Source organism: Zeugodacus cucurbitae, chromosome 6 (genome assembly GCF_028554725.1).
Source record: "Zeugodacus cucurbitae isolate PBARC_wt_2022May chromosome 6, idZeuCucr1.2, whole genome shotgun sequence".
NCBI classification, from domain to species: Eukaryota; Metazoa; Arthropoda; class Insecta; order Diptera; family Tephritidae; genus Zeugodacus; species Zeugodacus cucurbitae.
In genome coordinates, this window is record NC_071671.1 from 41,322,033 (window position 1) to 41,339,488 (window position 17,456).

Below are 17,456 nucleotides of genomic sequence, written 5' to 3' on the forward strand. Positions count from 1 at the left end.
TCGCAGAGGTGAGAAAAGCTCTATCTGTTCTCACTAAATCTGCCAGACTCCATATAAGTACGAGTGTAAACTGGAAGCTTGAGCTTTTTATTGAGTACAGACAGCGTTAATTAATGAAATATAAGCATTAAATTCGGTGTGACAAATGTAAGAGACAATTTTTTTCGAGACGATTAAATCCAATTCATAAATTGGTAAGTTAAATTTCGAATTTCAATACAAGTACTGAACTAACCTATAAGTTGCAAAAATTTAATATGAATGTTAATTCGTGAAATTTTTATATTATTTTATTATGTTAAATATTACATATGTATATATTTCTTATTTGCATATTACATTTCCAGACCTCTCCTTTAGTATTGTGAACAATTTTGAGCAAAGTTCAGCATATTTGTAGCCACTGTGACTAACTTCATAAATTGGTAAGTTAAATTTCGAATTTCAATACAAGTACTGAACTAACCTATAAGTTTCAAAAATTTAATATGAATGTTAATTCGTGAAATTTTTATATTATTTTATTATGTTAAATATTACATATGTATATATTTCTTATTTGCATATTACATTTCCAGACCTCTCATTTAGTATTGCGAACAATTTTGAGCAAAGTTCAGCATATTTGTAGCCACTGTGACTAACTGGGTCTATACTATATATGCAGTCCAATACCGATATTCGTGTCTCCGTATGATATCGCCAATATTTATTATCGCTTTGTTAAATAATTTGTCTATCTTCAGTTTCTGGTTCCGTTGTATTAATAGTAACAAATTGATTAATAACTTCATTTAGAGTTAAATATAGATTATCATGATTTTATTATTAGCAACACTGTGATAGTTAAATAACAGAAATGCGTAAACGGTGATGAAGCACAATCATTGAGTATTAAACTACCATTATTTATTATGATAATTTTTTATAACTGCAGAATATATAGCTATTATTGCTATTAATCCTACGAGTAGACTACTAAGGAATTAGTTATGGGAACGAAGTAAACTCAGTAAACAGTATCAAACCTCGAAGTATACTAAATAAATTTGTTGAGTAACGATTTGTAAAAATATATAGGAGTAGTTAGTATGTTTTAGGATACCTTTGAAACATTACACATAGCCATCGGTTTAAAGAATAACATATTTTTAGAAAATTTAATTCTATTACTCGATATAGATGATATCCCGATTATAGTGATCTTCAACCTTTTCAATATAATTTTTGTAATATAATTTATCTTATCTTCTGTATCCATTTTCTGTAGGTCTGATAACAAAAAACAAGCTTGTTTATTCTTCTTAAAACCGATCCACTTCACATTAGCTCTTCCTTCAAACCATCCAATAACACTATATAATATAGTAATCGTCATCGACGGTTTTGTACTTTTCAGTACAGTCCATGAAAATTAATTATTAAATACATGCGCCTGATACAGAAAAACAACATTATTTCAAGGGAGAATGTAATAAAATAACTTGAATGGACGCACATTATGTAGTAACTAGACAATATTGTCTCTTTACTATATCAGGGTTTTCCAACAAAACCTTCGACTGTTTTTGATAATAGACCTTAGGCTAGGAGGAATACACTTAGACTATAAAGACATTCCCTATTTCGACAATAAGACTCGACAATGCGCAGTGAACCTACTATAAATCTGCATAGGTTGTTTACTTGACATCTCATCAATATTACATTTGCTGGGATTCCGCTGTGGCCAGACACCCAAACTAGTGTAAATCTAACTGGCAACGACTGAAAGTGAGGATAGACGTCGCTTTGCTACCAGTGTGAGTCGTCACTTTTCGAAGCAAAAGATCCTTTATAGCCTCCGCTTGCGCTTTAAAAACACAATTGAAGACTCATAAATATCATTCTCTTCTCAGCCGAACAAATATCTTCTTGCGCTTGCCAGGCGTTCGCTTGTTCTGAGCATCATTCGATGTAGCGTCAACACCGTTAGATGACGTAGTAGTAGCCACAACGCAAACGAGTCAGTAATCGGTTGTTGATAGGATACTATATTGCCGCGGTCAATTGTGTCCACACAAGGGTAACCACATTGGCGCTCCAAATGAGAAGACAGCATTCACTCAATTGATATACATATATATACAAAAATATGTATATATATTTATATTGAACACTGGTGGTACAAAATTTTTTAATAATAGTATTCGACTCAATTGATTTAAATGCAAAAATCTGCTTCTATTTTTGGCAATAATAATGAATTTCATAATTTATTATAATTTGAGGTTAAGCACAAGTTTATACGATGAAGCGAACAAAATAATTAATTTAAAATATTCACAAAAATAATTCCATTTTTTTATAGATATTACAAAAGTATAAAGATAACCAATTTCCAGTTCTTTTATTCTAATATTCGAATTGAAAATATATAACATTGTCATTATATATGTATTTTAATTTATTATACAATAATTATGTTTTACATAATGCTGTTAAATCATTTTTTTAATATCCACCTTCAAACTCATCCACGGGAAACGGGTTTCTTTTCACATTAAAATTGCACTGATAGATTTCCATAAAGAAAATCACAAGTTGAATGTTATTTCACGGTTTCGTAGAGTTCTAGAACACTTTCTACCGGGTTTGATGTGCTTTGCTATATACCCACTAGCATAGCAGTTCTATACTGAGTAAAGTACTCATAAACAAATGAAAGCAAAAGCCAGTCACCGTATCCATAACATTTCTATATACATACATATGTAAATATTTGTATGCATGTGCTTATTATGTATATATGCCCCATTAAATAAGCGCTTTGATTCGCGTATTGCTGTGAAATGTTAACAACTCCTATTTTCCAACAAATATTTACGCTACTCAGCTACCGTATTTATTCTAAATGTGAGCAAAATACGTGAACACCCGCCACCCAACATGTCCACCATCTGGTACACTTTAGCTCAAGCACATTTTTATTAATGTATGGGGGAGTGTGGGCGTTTCGTTAAGAATGCGTAGCTTTGCTACATTTCATAATGGAGTCTAACTATTTTTTTGTTTACGCCAAATTGTAAAGTGAGGTTAGGGCAGCTCGATATTTGTTGTTTATATAATTGTGTTTGTTCTTTTTTCATACTTATAAGTCATTAATGTGCGCAATTTGCTGGCGAATATATAAATAAATACAAATACTCATAGTGAAATTCTGTTGAACCGTGTGTTACTCACACCAGCGACGACCTTGCAAGGCAGCAGTTGTATACATACGTGTGCATAGCATTAGTGTGCCGGCATATTTATTCAAAATATATTTTTTTTTGTATATTATTGCTGTGATTGTTTGTCAACGGATTGTTCTTGTGATTGTTTGTAAACGGAAAATTTGTCAACTAGCGGTTTACTGTTTTTGCTTTCATTATCTAATTTCATTTGCGTCTCAACGTGTGGTCACAGTTACTAATTTAGATGGAAAAGTTCCTTTGCTTTTGTTTTGATTGTGGAAATTTACTAAATAAATACAAATATAAAAAACACAGTAGCTGTAACAATTAGCAAAAAAATTAGGCTCAGCAAATTTTTCAATCAAATGATTATTGTTCTAAATCATTCACAACATTAATATGGATTTCTAATTAGATTAGAAACTTTTAATAACTTCAACCTAGTAACAAATCATCAAGCTCATTGTACTCCCAAGTGAGCTCCAACTAAACAGAAAACTACATCTGGTGGATTTCATTAAATTCCTTAACTTTTTCAACACCAGTTTTTTTTATATTTGAACATTGGGAGCCGTGAAGGATACCCAATCTCAACCACCACTCTGAAAGTGAGACCTCAGAGATAAATTTCCTTTGTTAACCCCTACCATGTTGCTTAATATCCTCTCCCCTTTCCTCACTATCTTGAAGTGTTCTTCTAATATCCGTAATACAAAAAAAATGGGAATAGAAGAGTTTCTTGTCTACAGGGTACTGAACCTATTCGATTAAGGTCTAAAAGGGTTTGCGATTCCCCTCATTTTCGTCACAAAAGTACTTCATTTTGTTAAGATACATATGTCATATATAGATTCGATTTAGTATCAAAAAATTGTCGGAAAAATTTGGTCACTTAATAGCACTAGGATGTCTCATAAATTGTTCGATATTTTTGTGATAAAGGCGGCTATAGTTTCCCCACCTTGGAACCGTAGAACCTGAAAATTTCACTTGTTTGCTAAAAAAATATTCTCTGCAATAAAAAAAATGAAAATACAACAGTGACACTCTTCTCACCAAATGCACTATGGAAATCACAACAAGATACTATCATAAATTGCATTATATGTATGTATGTATGTGATTGGCGTTGCAACCGTTTTGCCGGTTATAGCCGAATCGACGATAGTGCGCCACCTCTCTTTCTTCCTCGGCTTCCTCCGGCGGGTACTGCATCGAACACTTTCAGGGCTGGAGCGTTTTCGTCCATTCGGACAACATGACCTAGCCAGCGTAGCCGCTATCTTTTTATTCGCTGAACTATGTCAATGTCGTCGTATAACTCGTACAGCTCATCGTTCCATCGTCTGCGGTATTCGCCGTTGCCAATGTTCTGAGGACCATAAATCTTGCGGCAAATTTTTCTCTCGAAAACTCCTAGTGCCGTCTCATCTGATGTTGACATCGTCCAAGCTTCTGCACCGTAGAGCAGGACGGGAATGATAAGCGACTTGTAGAGCTTGATTTTGGTTCGTCGAGAGAGGACTTTACTGTTCATTTGCCAGAACAACGGTTGTTGAATCCGATGATATCAATATCATCGGCGTACGCCAGGAGCTGTACACTCTTGTAGAAGATTGTACCTTCTCGGTTTAGCTCTGCAGCTCTTATAATTTTTTCCAGTATCAGGTTAAAGAAGTCGCACGATAGTGAGTCACCTTGCATTATATAACCTGTCTAAACTTATTTAACCCTTTTCTGGGCGACTCACAGCGGAAGTACTAAATTGTGAATTGAGAAAGAGTCGAAGTCTTGAGTACTTGAGGTAACACCTAGCGTCAGTTGACACCGCGAACCACAAAAAACATATAGACATGATGCCGCTTGCGACTATCGAATGCCCCATAGGTTCGATATCTCTGCGGGCATATATGTGTCATACTGTACAATTGGTACTATTGAGTATAAAAACACTCGACGCATGGTGACGTTTCATTTAAATCAATTTATCTCGCCGAGTTACCGATTTCATTTTCGTCAATTTCTGTGAAGTTATACCATATTCTGGCAAATAAAGTGCCCAATTTTGAATATCTAAAAGTATCGATGTTGTTTCGATTTTACTGTTCATTTTTGTGCGTGGTGAAATTTCACTGATATTCAAACGAGTGTTTACATAAAAATTGAGGTTAGGTTTTTTATTTAACAATAGTAGTAGCCAATTTTGCATGTAGAACCCGTGCCCTCGTCCTCGGAACCTGGCGATTCCCGACGATAACAGCTGGTCCGGAATAAAAATCGGGAACATTTCCTTCGAAATCACCGCCGAAGAAGTCATCGAAAGATTCACAAAACTTAGCAGTCATCGTTTTGCGTTATGAAACACGCAATGTAAAAGGATTTTTCTGTTTGAATTTTTAATAAAATGAGCCACTAAATAAAACATGCATATGGTTGACTTTTCGATTATAACCACTTTGTTTACCTAAAAATTGGAATTGATAATTTTTGTTTCATAATTTGTACTGTATTTCTCTCGCAATAATAAGTTTGAAACCCAAATCGAAGGATAAATTCAAAACATTTCCCATACAAAGGTTATGTTGAAAATTACTAAAAGTGCGTTAACTCACTAACGAAATTCGTCAGAAACACTAAATTTTACAGAAGAAGCCTGCACTCTGATTATAAAAATCTGGAAAATAGCGTGGCGTCGCCCACTCTTGAGTCAAAATCCATAACTCAGGAACTATTAGACCGATTTTAATAAAATTTGGTACATACTATATATTTCCATGACAACCTGATGGCAGTCGGTTCACAATCACGCCTATTCGATCACTTTATAATATATCTATACATTAGGAACCAATGAAGGTAGCGGAATAAAACTTTACACAAATACTGTATTTGAGCTGTGACATCACTTATGGAAAAATTGTCAAAATCGGACCATGAATTTTCAAGGCTCCTGATATCGAACATGAAGAACTCAGTTTCTAAGGGTAACTTTTCACCGAAAATATAGGTAAATCTCTCAGATATTTTAATGAAATTTTATAACAGTCATAACTTCCCCCAGATCCCAAATACCTAATTATAGGTAAATTAAAATGAAGTGAGCGTCTTCGATAGATTGTATCTTGGTGGTGAAAACGAGTGAAATCGGTTTAGGAATTACCTCAGTCCCCATATACTATTTATGAAGATTTTCGTTATTCCATTTAACTTTATGCCGAATATATGGGTCGATGTGTTATCTTTAAAAAAATTACATCAATAAATTGAGAGAGTATAAAATGTTCGGTCGCATCCGAACTTAGCCGTTCCTTACATGTTAATATATTATTTGCATTCAATCGTCTCGCCCAGCTATGCAAAAATTTTCCATCCATAAAACGACTGCATTGTGCCGCGTGTGTATATTTCTTTTATTCTTGGTAGCACTTTTGAGCCCCTTTTCACCGAGACTATTCCCAGATATTTTAATCATTTCTATTAGGGCCTTTAAAGAGTTTGTTTATTTACTCAAATATAATGGCTGTTTAGTTGTGATTTATTGGTTTAGTAGTTAACGCCCGTGCCGTTTACTGTTTACCGTCTGCTGTTATTGTAAATTTGTTGTAAATAAATGATTTTTTAAAGTGCAAAGCTTTTTAAAATACCAACAACGCTGCTTCACTTAAGTTTTCGGGGAAACTCCAAACTCAATATTTTTGCAAATGTGTGTAGGGTTACTTATTTCGTACTTTCATTGTGGGTTAAATTTGTGAATTGGTACGGATACTCACGATGTGGTTATAGAACTTATTCGGTTGTCTCCTAAAAGTTAATACACGGAATTTTTGTGCTGGGTCGCCCTCTTTTTAACAAGGTTTAATTCACAATATTTTTTTTTATATACGATTTGAATGAACAATGGATGCTTTTCCCACTCACGATAGACAATTCCAAATGGTCTAAAGGCATGAAAAATAGCTTTGAATATAAATAATACATATATCAGAATATATTATTTTACTTTTAATAATCATCTGAATACTGCATTTCCCTTTTCTATGTCAAAAAAGCCAAACATTTTCCATTCATATACATGAAACATAAACACAATCAAAGCGTCAAAATGTAATACGAGGTATATAAGGAGACCCTGTCTTCCGTGTAGAAACTTTGGAAAATAAATATATAGGAGTGCAGACCACAGCCTATTTATAGACCACTTTAATCAGTCAGTAAGTCCACGATCGGGATAGAGTCCACTAGATTATCGATAGCCATTATACATATGTATGAGAGTTGGAATAAAGCACCGATTTCAACCACTTTCGTCACAAAACTATGAAATAGTATGTAAGATTAAAAGTGCATACAATTTTGCTGAGATGTCATACATATTGATCTGTATATATGTATAAGGCAGGTAGGATAAGTATTGACCCGATTTCATCCATTTTCATAATGGATGAGTATAATCAGGTAGTAATGAAACTGTTTCAAAAATGTATAGAATAAGATTCCTTTTCGAATAATCTCAAGTTTCTCATTTATTTTACAAAACAACAGGAGAGTTGAAAAGAGAAGTCGAAAAATAATAAAATCTTACCAAAAAAGTAACCTTGAAATTCAGAAGAGTCTTTATGAACTCGGTCAGATGTAAATATATAAAAATACATACATAAAGATATAGATAAGTAGTGTCTGTGTGTATAAATATAGACACCATAATTTATTAGGCCTGGTCACTGATAAGCAACTATGACAATCTACTCGCAGTCACACGTTTAGAGCTCGCACTCTTCGCTCAGAGAGTAATGCCTTAATGTCGGTGACTGTTCCTTCAAAAAGAAGAAGACTAGCTTATGGTAAGCCTTATACATGAGCATCAATCGATCGGTGAAGCTTAGTCGCTGAATTTTCTTGGGAAAGAACAAACACGTAGAATATAATCACTTTTTTCAATCAGCATATCCAGGCAAATGCGTGATCAGTGATAAGCTCATTATCTCACCCGGTGAGAAGACGAAATCTCCCGCATCTTGTTCGAAAATTCATTGTGGCAGTGAAAAGGGTTATGCGACCATCTTTGGGTGAGTTAAGATGTTTCGAAAAGCTTTTATGGAGCAAGCAAACAAATAATACCAGCACATACATATATTTTACAAATTTTCTTATTGCACAATTAACATTTTTCAAATACTAGAGAGTATCGAATCGAACTATTTTGTATAAGTCCTATACAGTAGTAGTTCCGAAATAACGAATATTCGTTTTAACGAAAACCACTTATAACGAACAAGCAAATTTGTTACATTGAGTACCTTAAATAACGAACATCGCGGATTTGTAAGTACTTGGTTTAACAAACAGCATGAAGAAGACATATGAAGAAAGAAGAAAAAAATCAAATAACATCGAACCAGAATTTAAAAAATAACTTGAAAACATTCAAAAGAAATTTGCAAATTGGAAAAATGTTGAATTTTATAAAAAAGCTTAAAATTATTGATCAGCACCAAATAGAAGTATAAGTGTCAGAATTGGTCCATTTTGGAAGAATTTAGCTGATTTTAATTGTTTTGTGTTGGTTTTTCATTTTTTAACAAACAATCAATAAAACAATTTATTTAACAACAATTTACGGATATTTAACTAATTTTTATTGAAAAACAAACCTCTAAGTGAGTACTCGAATTAACGAAAAATTCGATGTAACGAACAGGCCTGACAATTAACGTGTTCGTTATTTCGGAAAACTACTGTATTATAGAGTGGTGTAATTAAATCTAAATAGAGACTGTCGATTTGCTAAATTTAGAGATTAGCGACTTAAACAAGCAACTGGTGTAAATCATATTGACTGCATACTTAAATCGAAATAAAAAGTTTACTTTTGACAAAGCTTTTGGGTAATCGAACAGGAAACTGATATAAATCATATAAATTGGTATAATCACATTTAGGTAGAAAATAAATTTGTATGTTATTTTTATTAGGTAACTTTCTAGTACCAAATTTAACTATATAATTTTTATGTTTCTAATATATGTATGTAAGTTTTTTGAGAGAAATTTAATTGGAAATGTTTATTATCATTCAAAAGAATTATCTGCTCACTAAAGTATTTTCTCAAACTAATGCAATGTGTGGGAAGTGGCCCCGTCTTGTTGAAAGCGAATGTTGCCGAGATCACGAGCATGAATTTCAGGCATCAAATAGTCGGTTATAATGGCGCCCACAAAACCACCAAACCGTTGTTTTTTTGGAAGAAACTGCAGCTCTTGAATCTCTACAGATCTGTCAAAAAAAAAGCTGTTCAAAAAAGTACCTTTACTTGGATCACCCTTTATAATACTTTTATATATAAATTCACAGCGAATTATAAACTTTTGTGAAAACTAGAATAATTGCAATAATTGTTTATCACTCTCATTTATAGTTGTGGCGCCAGAGGGTTGCAAATGGGGTGACCATGTGAATATAGATGCTCCTTTTCAGGAGTGTTGTGCTCGTCACTTGATCTGCGATGGTGGCTTGACGGATGAGAATCGCCTTTATCAACAACACATTTGGGACATGTTCTCACACAGTTCGAAAAAAGCTGCCAATGAGTAGGTATGAATGTTGACAATGAAAATTGCAAATTAAAAAAAATATAACAAATTTATTAAATAAAATCGAAAATGTAGTGTATGAAAATAAGTAAGGAAGGCCTAATATCATTTTGAATTGTTACCAGATCAGACAAAATACTAATTTTTGGGCATTTAAATTAAAATATTGCGGGGTCTTGGCAGATTAGATGAACGTTCATTTTCAAGGCTGGAAAGAGCTCGCATGTCGTGGCCAAGACCTTCAGTAAAGGTAGGTCAGTAAACAGCGTCTTACCCACTGTGGTTACGTGGATAGAAAGGGCTATCGCACACAAAGACTTTGCCGTGGGAACATTTCTCGATATCGAGGGGTCTTTCAATAACGTTCTGCCGGAAGAGGTAATTGGAGCCCTGAATAGTAATCGTGGCGGATTGGGGTAGCGTGCGTGTGCACCGTGTTGTTAACAGGGGAACCGCCAAAGTGGAGTTCTCTCGTCTCTTCTCTGGATCATGGCTGTTAACGACTACTCGTGTGGAAGAAGTCGCTTGAAAATGCCTCACTAACCAAAAGGCTGGTAAATGCTCAACGAGCGGCTCTCATAAGTATGAGTGGCGCGGTCCGAACGACACCAACCTTGACACTTAACGCCTTAGCTTAGCGCGAAGGAAGCTATATGGGAATCCGGATTTATAGACGAGTGCGTGCCTGGGCACTCAAGAATCCTCGTTCACTTCGACTTCATCCCGAGGTTTTTGGATCATCTCACTGACGCCGAGCATAGCTCTGGCAACAACTTCTCTGCTCTTATTCCTTCAAGGGACGTTCGGGCGGGAAGGAGTCGTTAGAGGAGAGGCGCGATGAGCTTATTCACGGATCAACCTTAGTTTCAGGCTTCCCGATTATTGCAGCGTTTTTCAAGCGGAAGTGGCTGCTATTAAGGCAGCGACGGATATATTGCTTCGAATCGCACCAACCTTTAGGGAGGTGACGATCCACTCGGATAAGAACGTCAGACTCACTATTAGAAGCGCCGGGTAGGCGCTGGTCAGTTACTAACACATGCGCAGTAGCAAAATCCTTCTGGCCCAAGGTAAACGGCAGTAGGTCTACCGAGCTCTTCGCCTACAGTAAACCTTACCTCTCCGTAGTCGTAGGGGTGCTCACTGGCTATTGTCCCATCGGGATCCACACTGTAAGGTTAAAAATCAGAGCCGACGCTAGATGTACAAGCTACATCGAGGAGGATGAGGTGGAATCATCAAGAAAGAGATTTCTTAGATCTCACTTTTTCGAGCAGGCTCGCGAAAAAGCGAATATAGTTAAAAATTAAAAATTACACAGTCCAACAGCATTTTTGGAACAGAATAGCGACCCTATAATTCTGAAAGGGTATGTTGAGTAGATCATTTTTGTAGAACAAACTTATGGTCCAGCACGTCTGAGTTTTTTTTACAGTGGGTCAAAGTTTTCATTTTTTGGTCGAAGGGAGCATTATACTATATGAAAAAAATGTTATAAGTTAATGTCTGAGAGAATTCTTATGGACAGAGTTGTATTGTGGAATTGTATGAGGATTATTTTTGTGGAAGATCTTAACCCTCTAACTGGTTTCTTTATGGGTCAATTTGACCCTTTTTTCGAGAAAATCAAAAAATATCCTTAAAAAAAGGACATTTAAGGATTAAAATATTCTACGAAAATGTTTGGCGGAAAATTTCAGTGGGGGTCACCAAAGACACCATTGTTGTAAATAAAGCTCTTTACGACTAATTGGCAAAATTACACGCCAACATATACAAAGTAGGTGAAAACGTCGTCAAGTTCGGCCGGGCCAAACACTGAGTTCTCGCGTCTAGTCAGCTGTGACTTACAAATCGGGTGTGATAAAATTAAACATAATTGACTTACTGAGCAGTACATATCGGGTGTGATTTTTACTAAAATTATTTATTTAACTTTATTTATTTTATATAATACACAATTTGACCCGCATATTCGTCATACATATTGCATAAAGTCCATTGAAAGTTGGAAACCCTAATATTCGGCTAGAAGCACCGAGGTCATCATGTTCGATATATGGGGTCTTGAAAGCCTATGGTCCGATTTCGGCGATTTTTAGAATAGGGCTTCCACACTATTAACATAGAATTTATGTAAAGTTCTGCACCGATATCTTCACTAGTGCTTACTTTATATATTGTAAAGTAAACGATTCAGATTGTCTTCAAAGTTCTGGTATATAGGAAGTAGGCGTGGTTGTGAAGCGATTTGGCCTATTTTCACAACATATCATTGGGATGTAAGGAAACTATTACAAACCAAGTTTCATTGAAATCGGTCGAGTAGTTCCTGAGATATGGTTTTTGACCCATACTTTTAGTAATTTTCAACCTAACTTTTGTATGGGAGGTGGGCTTAGTTATGATCCGATTTCTTTCATTTTTGGACTATACTAGGAGGTGGCTAAAAAAAACGACTGCAGAAAATTTGGTTTATATAGCTCTATTGGTTTGCGATATATGTACAAAAAAATTACATCCAAATATGCCCCTTCATTGTGCGATCCTTCATACCAAATTTTATTTTAATAGCTTGTTTTATGGCTTAGTTATGGCACTTTATGTGTTTTCGGTTTTCGCCATTTTGTGGGCGTGGCAGTGGCCCGATTTTGCTCAAGCAACCTTCCTATGGTGCCAAGAAATAAGTGTGCCAAGTTTCATCAAGATATCTTAATTTTTACTCAAGTTACAGCTTGCACAGACGGACGGACGGACGGACAGACAGACATTCGGATTTGAACTCCACTCTTCACCCTGATCACTTTGGTATATATAACCCTATATCTAACTCGTTTAGTTTTGGGTGTTACAAACAACCGTTATGTGAACAAAACTATAATACTCTCTTTAGCAACATTTGTTGCGAGAGTATAAAAAGAACAATTAAATGCGGTTTTAACAATATTGGCGTTAAGATGTCACGAAAGCTGCATTTTCTGCACTCTCTTCTAATTTTTTTTAAAGAAAACCTTGGAGCGGTTTCAGATAAACACGGTGAAAGGTTTCATCAGGATATAAAGGTATTGGAAGAAAGATTCAAAGGGAAATCCCAAACTGTAATGCTTGCTGAATACGTATGGGGCTTGTACAGAAACCTTGACACATCGAAACATTCACGTCAAGCTAAATACAGGAAAGCATATTAAGTTTAATCTTTAATCCATTGTCCTACTACTGCTGAAGCAAAAAAAAAAATATGTACATACTATAATAAACCACTATTAAAACAAAATTATAATTTTTTTATCAATCGTAAAGAGCTTTATTTACAACAATGGTGTCTTTGGTGACCCCCACTGAAATTTTCCGCCAAACATTTTCGTAGAATATTTTAATCCTTAAATGTCCTTTTTTAAAGGATATTTTTTGATTTTCTCGAAAAAAGGGTCAAATTGACCCATGAAGAAACTAGTTAGAGGGTTAAGATCTTCCACAAAAATAATCCTCATACAATTCTACAATACAACTCTGGCCATAAGAATTCTCTCAGACATTAACTTACAACATTTTTTTCATATAGTATAATGCTCCCTTCGACCAAAAAATGAAAACTTTGACGTAAAAACAAACTCAGACGTGCTGGACCATAAGTTCTACAAAAAAAGTTCTACAAAAATGATCTACTCAACATACCCTTTCAGAATTATAGGGTCGCTATTCTGTTTCATTCAAAAAGTCTTCATTTGTTGGACAGTGTTATTATTCGTGAATGGATAATAATCATATTTTGTATTTCATTAACTTACACTTACACCGCAAGATCGATTTCATCACTACGTTGGTATATTTCTAAGAGTTTAATGATGGAAAATAAATCATGTTTAATAATTGTTTTTTTTCGCATTTGTCCGTTAAGGTTTTGTAAAACCCTATTGCAGCGGGGTCTGAAGAAGTAACAAAGAGCTTAAAGGCCTGACTGTGGATAACGCATATCGAGCCACTTTTCAGTATCAGCAGCATTCCTCTCAAATAAGAGGGTTTCTTTAACTACGAAATTTCTTTTCATTTTCGGAGAATAGTGAAATGTACGCGTAGAATGTACTAATTTAGTGGGCAACATTGTGAACTTAAATTAAGGGTTAAAATTCGAAGTATTTTAATATGGGCGTTTTCTATGGTTAAGGATCTTGCAGGAAACTCTCTCATATAGCTGTGAAATATTGCATATATAAGCGACTTATGGGGCCTCAACTATTATTATAATTTTCTCTACCATTTGTGCAATATTTTATGAAGCACAAAACTTATATTTTTTGGTATTATGACAATTTTTTGAATTTTACTAAAATGTTATTTAATTATAAAAACGCACAAAATGATTGTTACACTTATTCAACCGAATAGATTTGGCACAAATAGTGGGGTATGTTCTTGCACTTCTTCATCCTCACCATACTCTTCTCGGCGTTCTTCATATTGTGCACGATGTCGCTCTTCACGTTGTTTCTCTGCTGCATGCACTTTGTGGCGGTAGTCCTCTAAAGTGCGCCTTAAATTCTTATTTTCCACTACCGTCACTTTGTCTGAGCCATCTTCAACCCAAAAATAACTACGACGAGCACGACTCAGCGGGACGGATTTAAAAGCGTCAACATTACTTCCTTGTGCATTTTCACCGCTATTCGCAGTTACTCCTAAATGCTGCGAGACGGACTTACTTTGTCCTAAATCAGCAAGGCAGAGTACCGCCAATAAAAGAAACTAAGTATTTTAATTAAAATTAGATTAATCGTTATTTCAAATGTAACAAATCCTTTTCTTATAAAACACTACACTCACCGACAAATTCGTACTTTTGAACATCTTGATTCGTTTGATTGACTATTGATATTGAACTGTTTGAAAATATATTTCAGACTTCATATTTATATGGCATTTATACGCCAAAAGTCGATCGCTTAATTGCATTAAAGCTGTTATATGCTAAATATTATTTCTGTGTAAATTTGTTTTCATGGATTATTTCGGCTATTTACTTTATATAAATTGATATGATATTTTTAAAAATTTAACAACATTTATGATTTCACTAATTTTTATACGATTTAAGTTCAACGCAGTAACTGGTTTGTTTAATAAGTTTTTGTATTAAAAGGCAGCTTTAATAATTTTAATAACCCTATAGGAATTCGAAAGCATAATTTTAGCAAAGACATACACCACATAACTTTAAATCATATTATCGTTATACGATACCATACGAAGGGCATGTCGAAACCTGTTTCAAAGATCACATATTTCAAAATATACAAATATTTCTTTCTCTTATCTTAAGGCTTATTAGGTGGGTTTCAGAGCTTAAATACAAAGGTCTTTTTACAGTTATACACAGTCATATATTTCAATTAAACAATTCAGCGTATCAAAGATACATGTTTAAACAGTATTTTGTGAATTTTTTATTTTAAAATTCCGAAAACTTAGCCGTTGGCACCTCATCTCCCATCACGTGTCCAAAAAAAAAACGCCGGTGGACATCATAACTTATGATTGGTTCATCTAAAATCAATAAACTAAAACAATTTCGATAGTAATTGGACAATTCTAGTTAATGAACGAAGAAAATATTAAAATTTGAATTTTGGACAGAATTTAAAACAAAAAAACTCACTTTTGTGGTCAAATTTTCGGCATATATTGGCTCGAAAAAAAAGTTATAATAAAAATATAAAAAAAATCCTTCATTCATTAACTAAATAATGTTATTCCAAAGATGTGTGCAAAATTTAAACAAAATCGCTTCATTACTTTTAGAGTTATCGTGTCACCGACTTGAAAATTTGAGTTTTGAGATAAATGCGTTTAAAGTTTTACATTCGTACATATGGGCGTAACTTCCAAAGGGCATATCTCTTAGAACATTACTAGGATTGATTTGATATTTTGGGTTAATATGTTAAACAAATAAATAAGACAAAAACATAGTTTTTCTTTTAAATTTTGAAACCCACCTAACCCCTTAACTAATTTTATACATAAAACTGTATGGCAATAATCAATTCTCTTAGAAAATTCTATATTTATTATAAATTTATTTAGAAATGAATGATGCTAACATATATTTAACAAAGAAAGAAAAAAATTTTTTTATATTTACAACCTTTAGGGATGTATTTGGAATTTTATCCGCCAAAACAAAAAAGGCCTTTGAATCGGGTTTCGATTTAAGCAAACTCATAATTTCCCTTAGCCACAAAAAATGTCAACTTACCTCAAAGTTGTTTTTGAGACGTTTACTACGATTTTGACCAGTATCGCTTCGTTTAACTCGTATATTCCCATTACTACCCTCAAATTGTCTATTATTCAGTTGTTTTTGTAAAATGTTGTCCCACTTAAATGTTGATCATACGCACCGTCTGGTGGTGGTTTGTGGTTTGTTATTAACTGTTTGAAAATATTATCTATTAATACGTCTATACTATATAAGTATGCGGTCCAATACCGGTATCCGTATGGTATCGCCAATATTTATTATCACATCATTAAACAATATGTTTCTGGTGCCGTTGCGCTTCAATTGCATGTTGATATTTTTATTTATAGTAACAAATTGATTAATTACTTCATTTAGAGCTAAATATAGATTTCATGATTTTATTATTAGCAACACTGTGATAGTTAAATAACAGACACGCGTAAATAGATATAGATATAGATATAGATATAGATATAGATATAGATATAGATATAGATATAGATATAGATATAGATATAGATATAGATATAGATATAGATATAGATATAGATATAGATATAGATATAGATATAGATATAGATATAGATATAGATATAGACATAGATATAGATATAGATATAAATATAGATATAGATATAGATATAGATATAGATATAGATATAGATATAGATATAGATATAGATATAGATATAGATATAGATATAGATATAGATATAGATATAGATATAGATATAGATATAGATATAGATATAGATATAGATATAGATATAGATATAGATATAGATATAGATATAGATATAGATATAGATATAGATATAGATATAGATATAGATATAGATATAGATATAGATATAGATATAAAGGGTGATTTTTTAAGAGCTTGATAACTTTTTTAAAAAAAAAAACGCATAAAATTTGCAAAATCTCATCGGTTCTTTATTTGAAACGTTAGATTGGTTCATGACATTTACTTTTTGAAGATAATTTCATTTAAATGTTGACCGCGGCTGCGTCTTAGGTGGTCCATTCGGAAAGTCCAATTTTGGGCAACTTTTTCGAGCATTTCGGCCGGAATAGCCCGAATTTCTTCGGAAATGTTGTCTTCCAAAGCTGGAATAGTTGCTGGCTTATTTCTGTAGACTTTAGACTTGACGTAGCCCCACAAAAAATAGTCTAAAGGCGTTAAATCGCATGATCTTGGTGGCCAACTTACGGGTCCATTTCTTGAGATGAATTGTTCTCCGAAGTTTTCCCTCAAAATGGCCATAGAATCGCGAGCTGTGTGGCATGTAGCGCCATCTTGTTGAAACCACATGTCAACCAAGTTCAGTTCTTCCATTTTTGGCAACAAAAAGTTTGTTAGCATCGAACGATAGCGATCGCCATTCACCGTAACGTTGCGTCCAACAG

At 33.9% G+C, this 17,456-nt stretch overlaps 2 protein-coding genes across 4 annotated transcripts; one reads left to right on the forward strand and one right to left on the reverse strand.

Annotated features, from left to right (window-relative positions):
* Window positions 1-23: 23 nt before the first annotated feature.
* Window positions 24-11,026, forward strand: LOC105215218 (uncharacterized). 3 transcript variants are annotated; one of them, XR_008471846.1, is made up of 3 exons: window positions 39-194; window positions 348-425; window positions 9,631-9,756. XR_008471846.1 is itself a non-coding variant. In XM_011189018.3 (2 exons), the coding sequence occupies exons 1-2, from the start codon at window positions 8,266-8,268 to the stop codon at window positions 9,804-9,806; spliced, it is 192 nt and encodes a 63-aa protein (XP_011187320.1). In that variant the 5' UTR covers window positions 7,708-8,265; the 3' UTR covers window positions 9,807-11,026. The 3 variants fall into 3 exon arrangements, 1 of the variants encoding a protein (XP_011187320.1); XR_008471847.1 differs by lacking the exons at window positions 348-425; window positions 9,631-9,756 and adding an exon at window positions 579-3,959 and having other exon boundaries at window positions 24-194; XM_011189018.3 differs by lacking the exons at window positions 39-194; window positions 348-425 and adding an exon at window positions 7,708-8,281 and having other exon boundaries at window positions 9,631-11,026.
* A 1,836-nt stretch (window positions 11,027-12,862) lies between these two features.
* Window positions 12,863-14,778, reverse strand: LOC105215222 (uncharacterized). Its single transcript, XM_011189023.3, has 2 exons — window positions 14,627-14,778; window positions 12,863-14,548 (listed from the first exon to the last, which is right to left on the reverse strand). Exons 1-2 carry the CDS (start codon window positions 14,648-14,650, stop codon window positions 14,180-14,182), a joined length of 393 nt encoding a protein of 130 aa, XP_011187325.1. The 5' UTR covers window positions 14,651-14,778; the 3' UTR covers window positions 12,863-14,179.
* Between the last annotated feature and the right edge of the window lie 2,678 nt (window positions 14,779-17,456).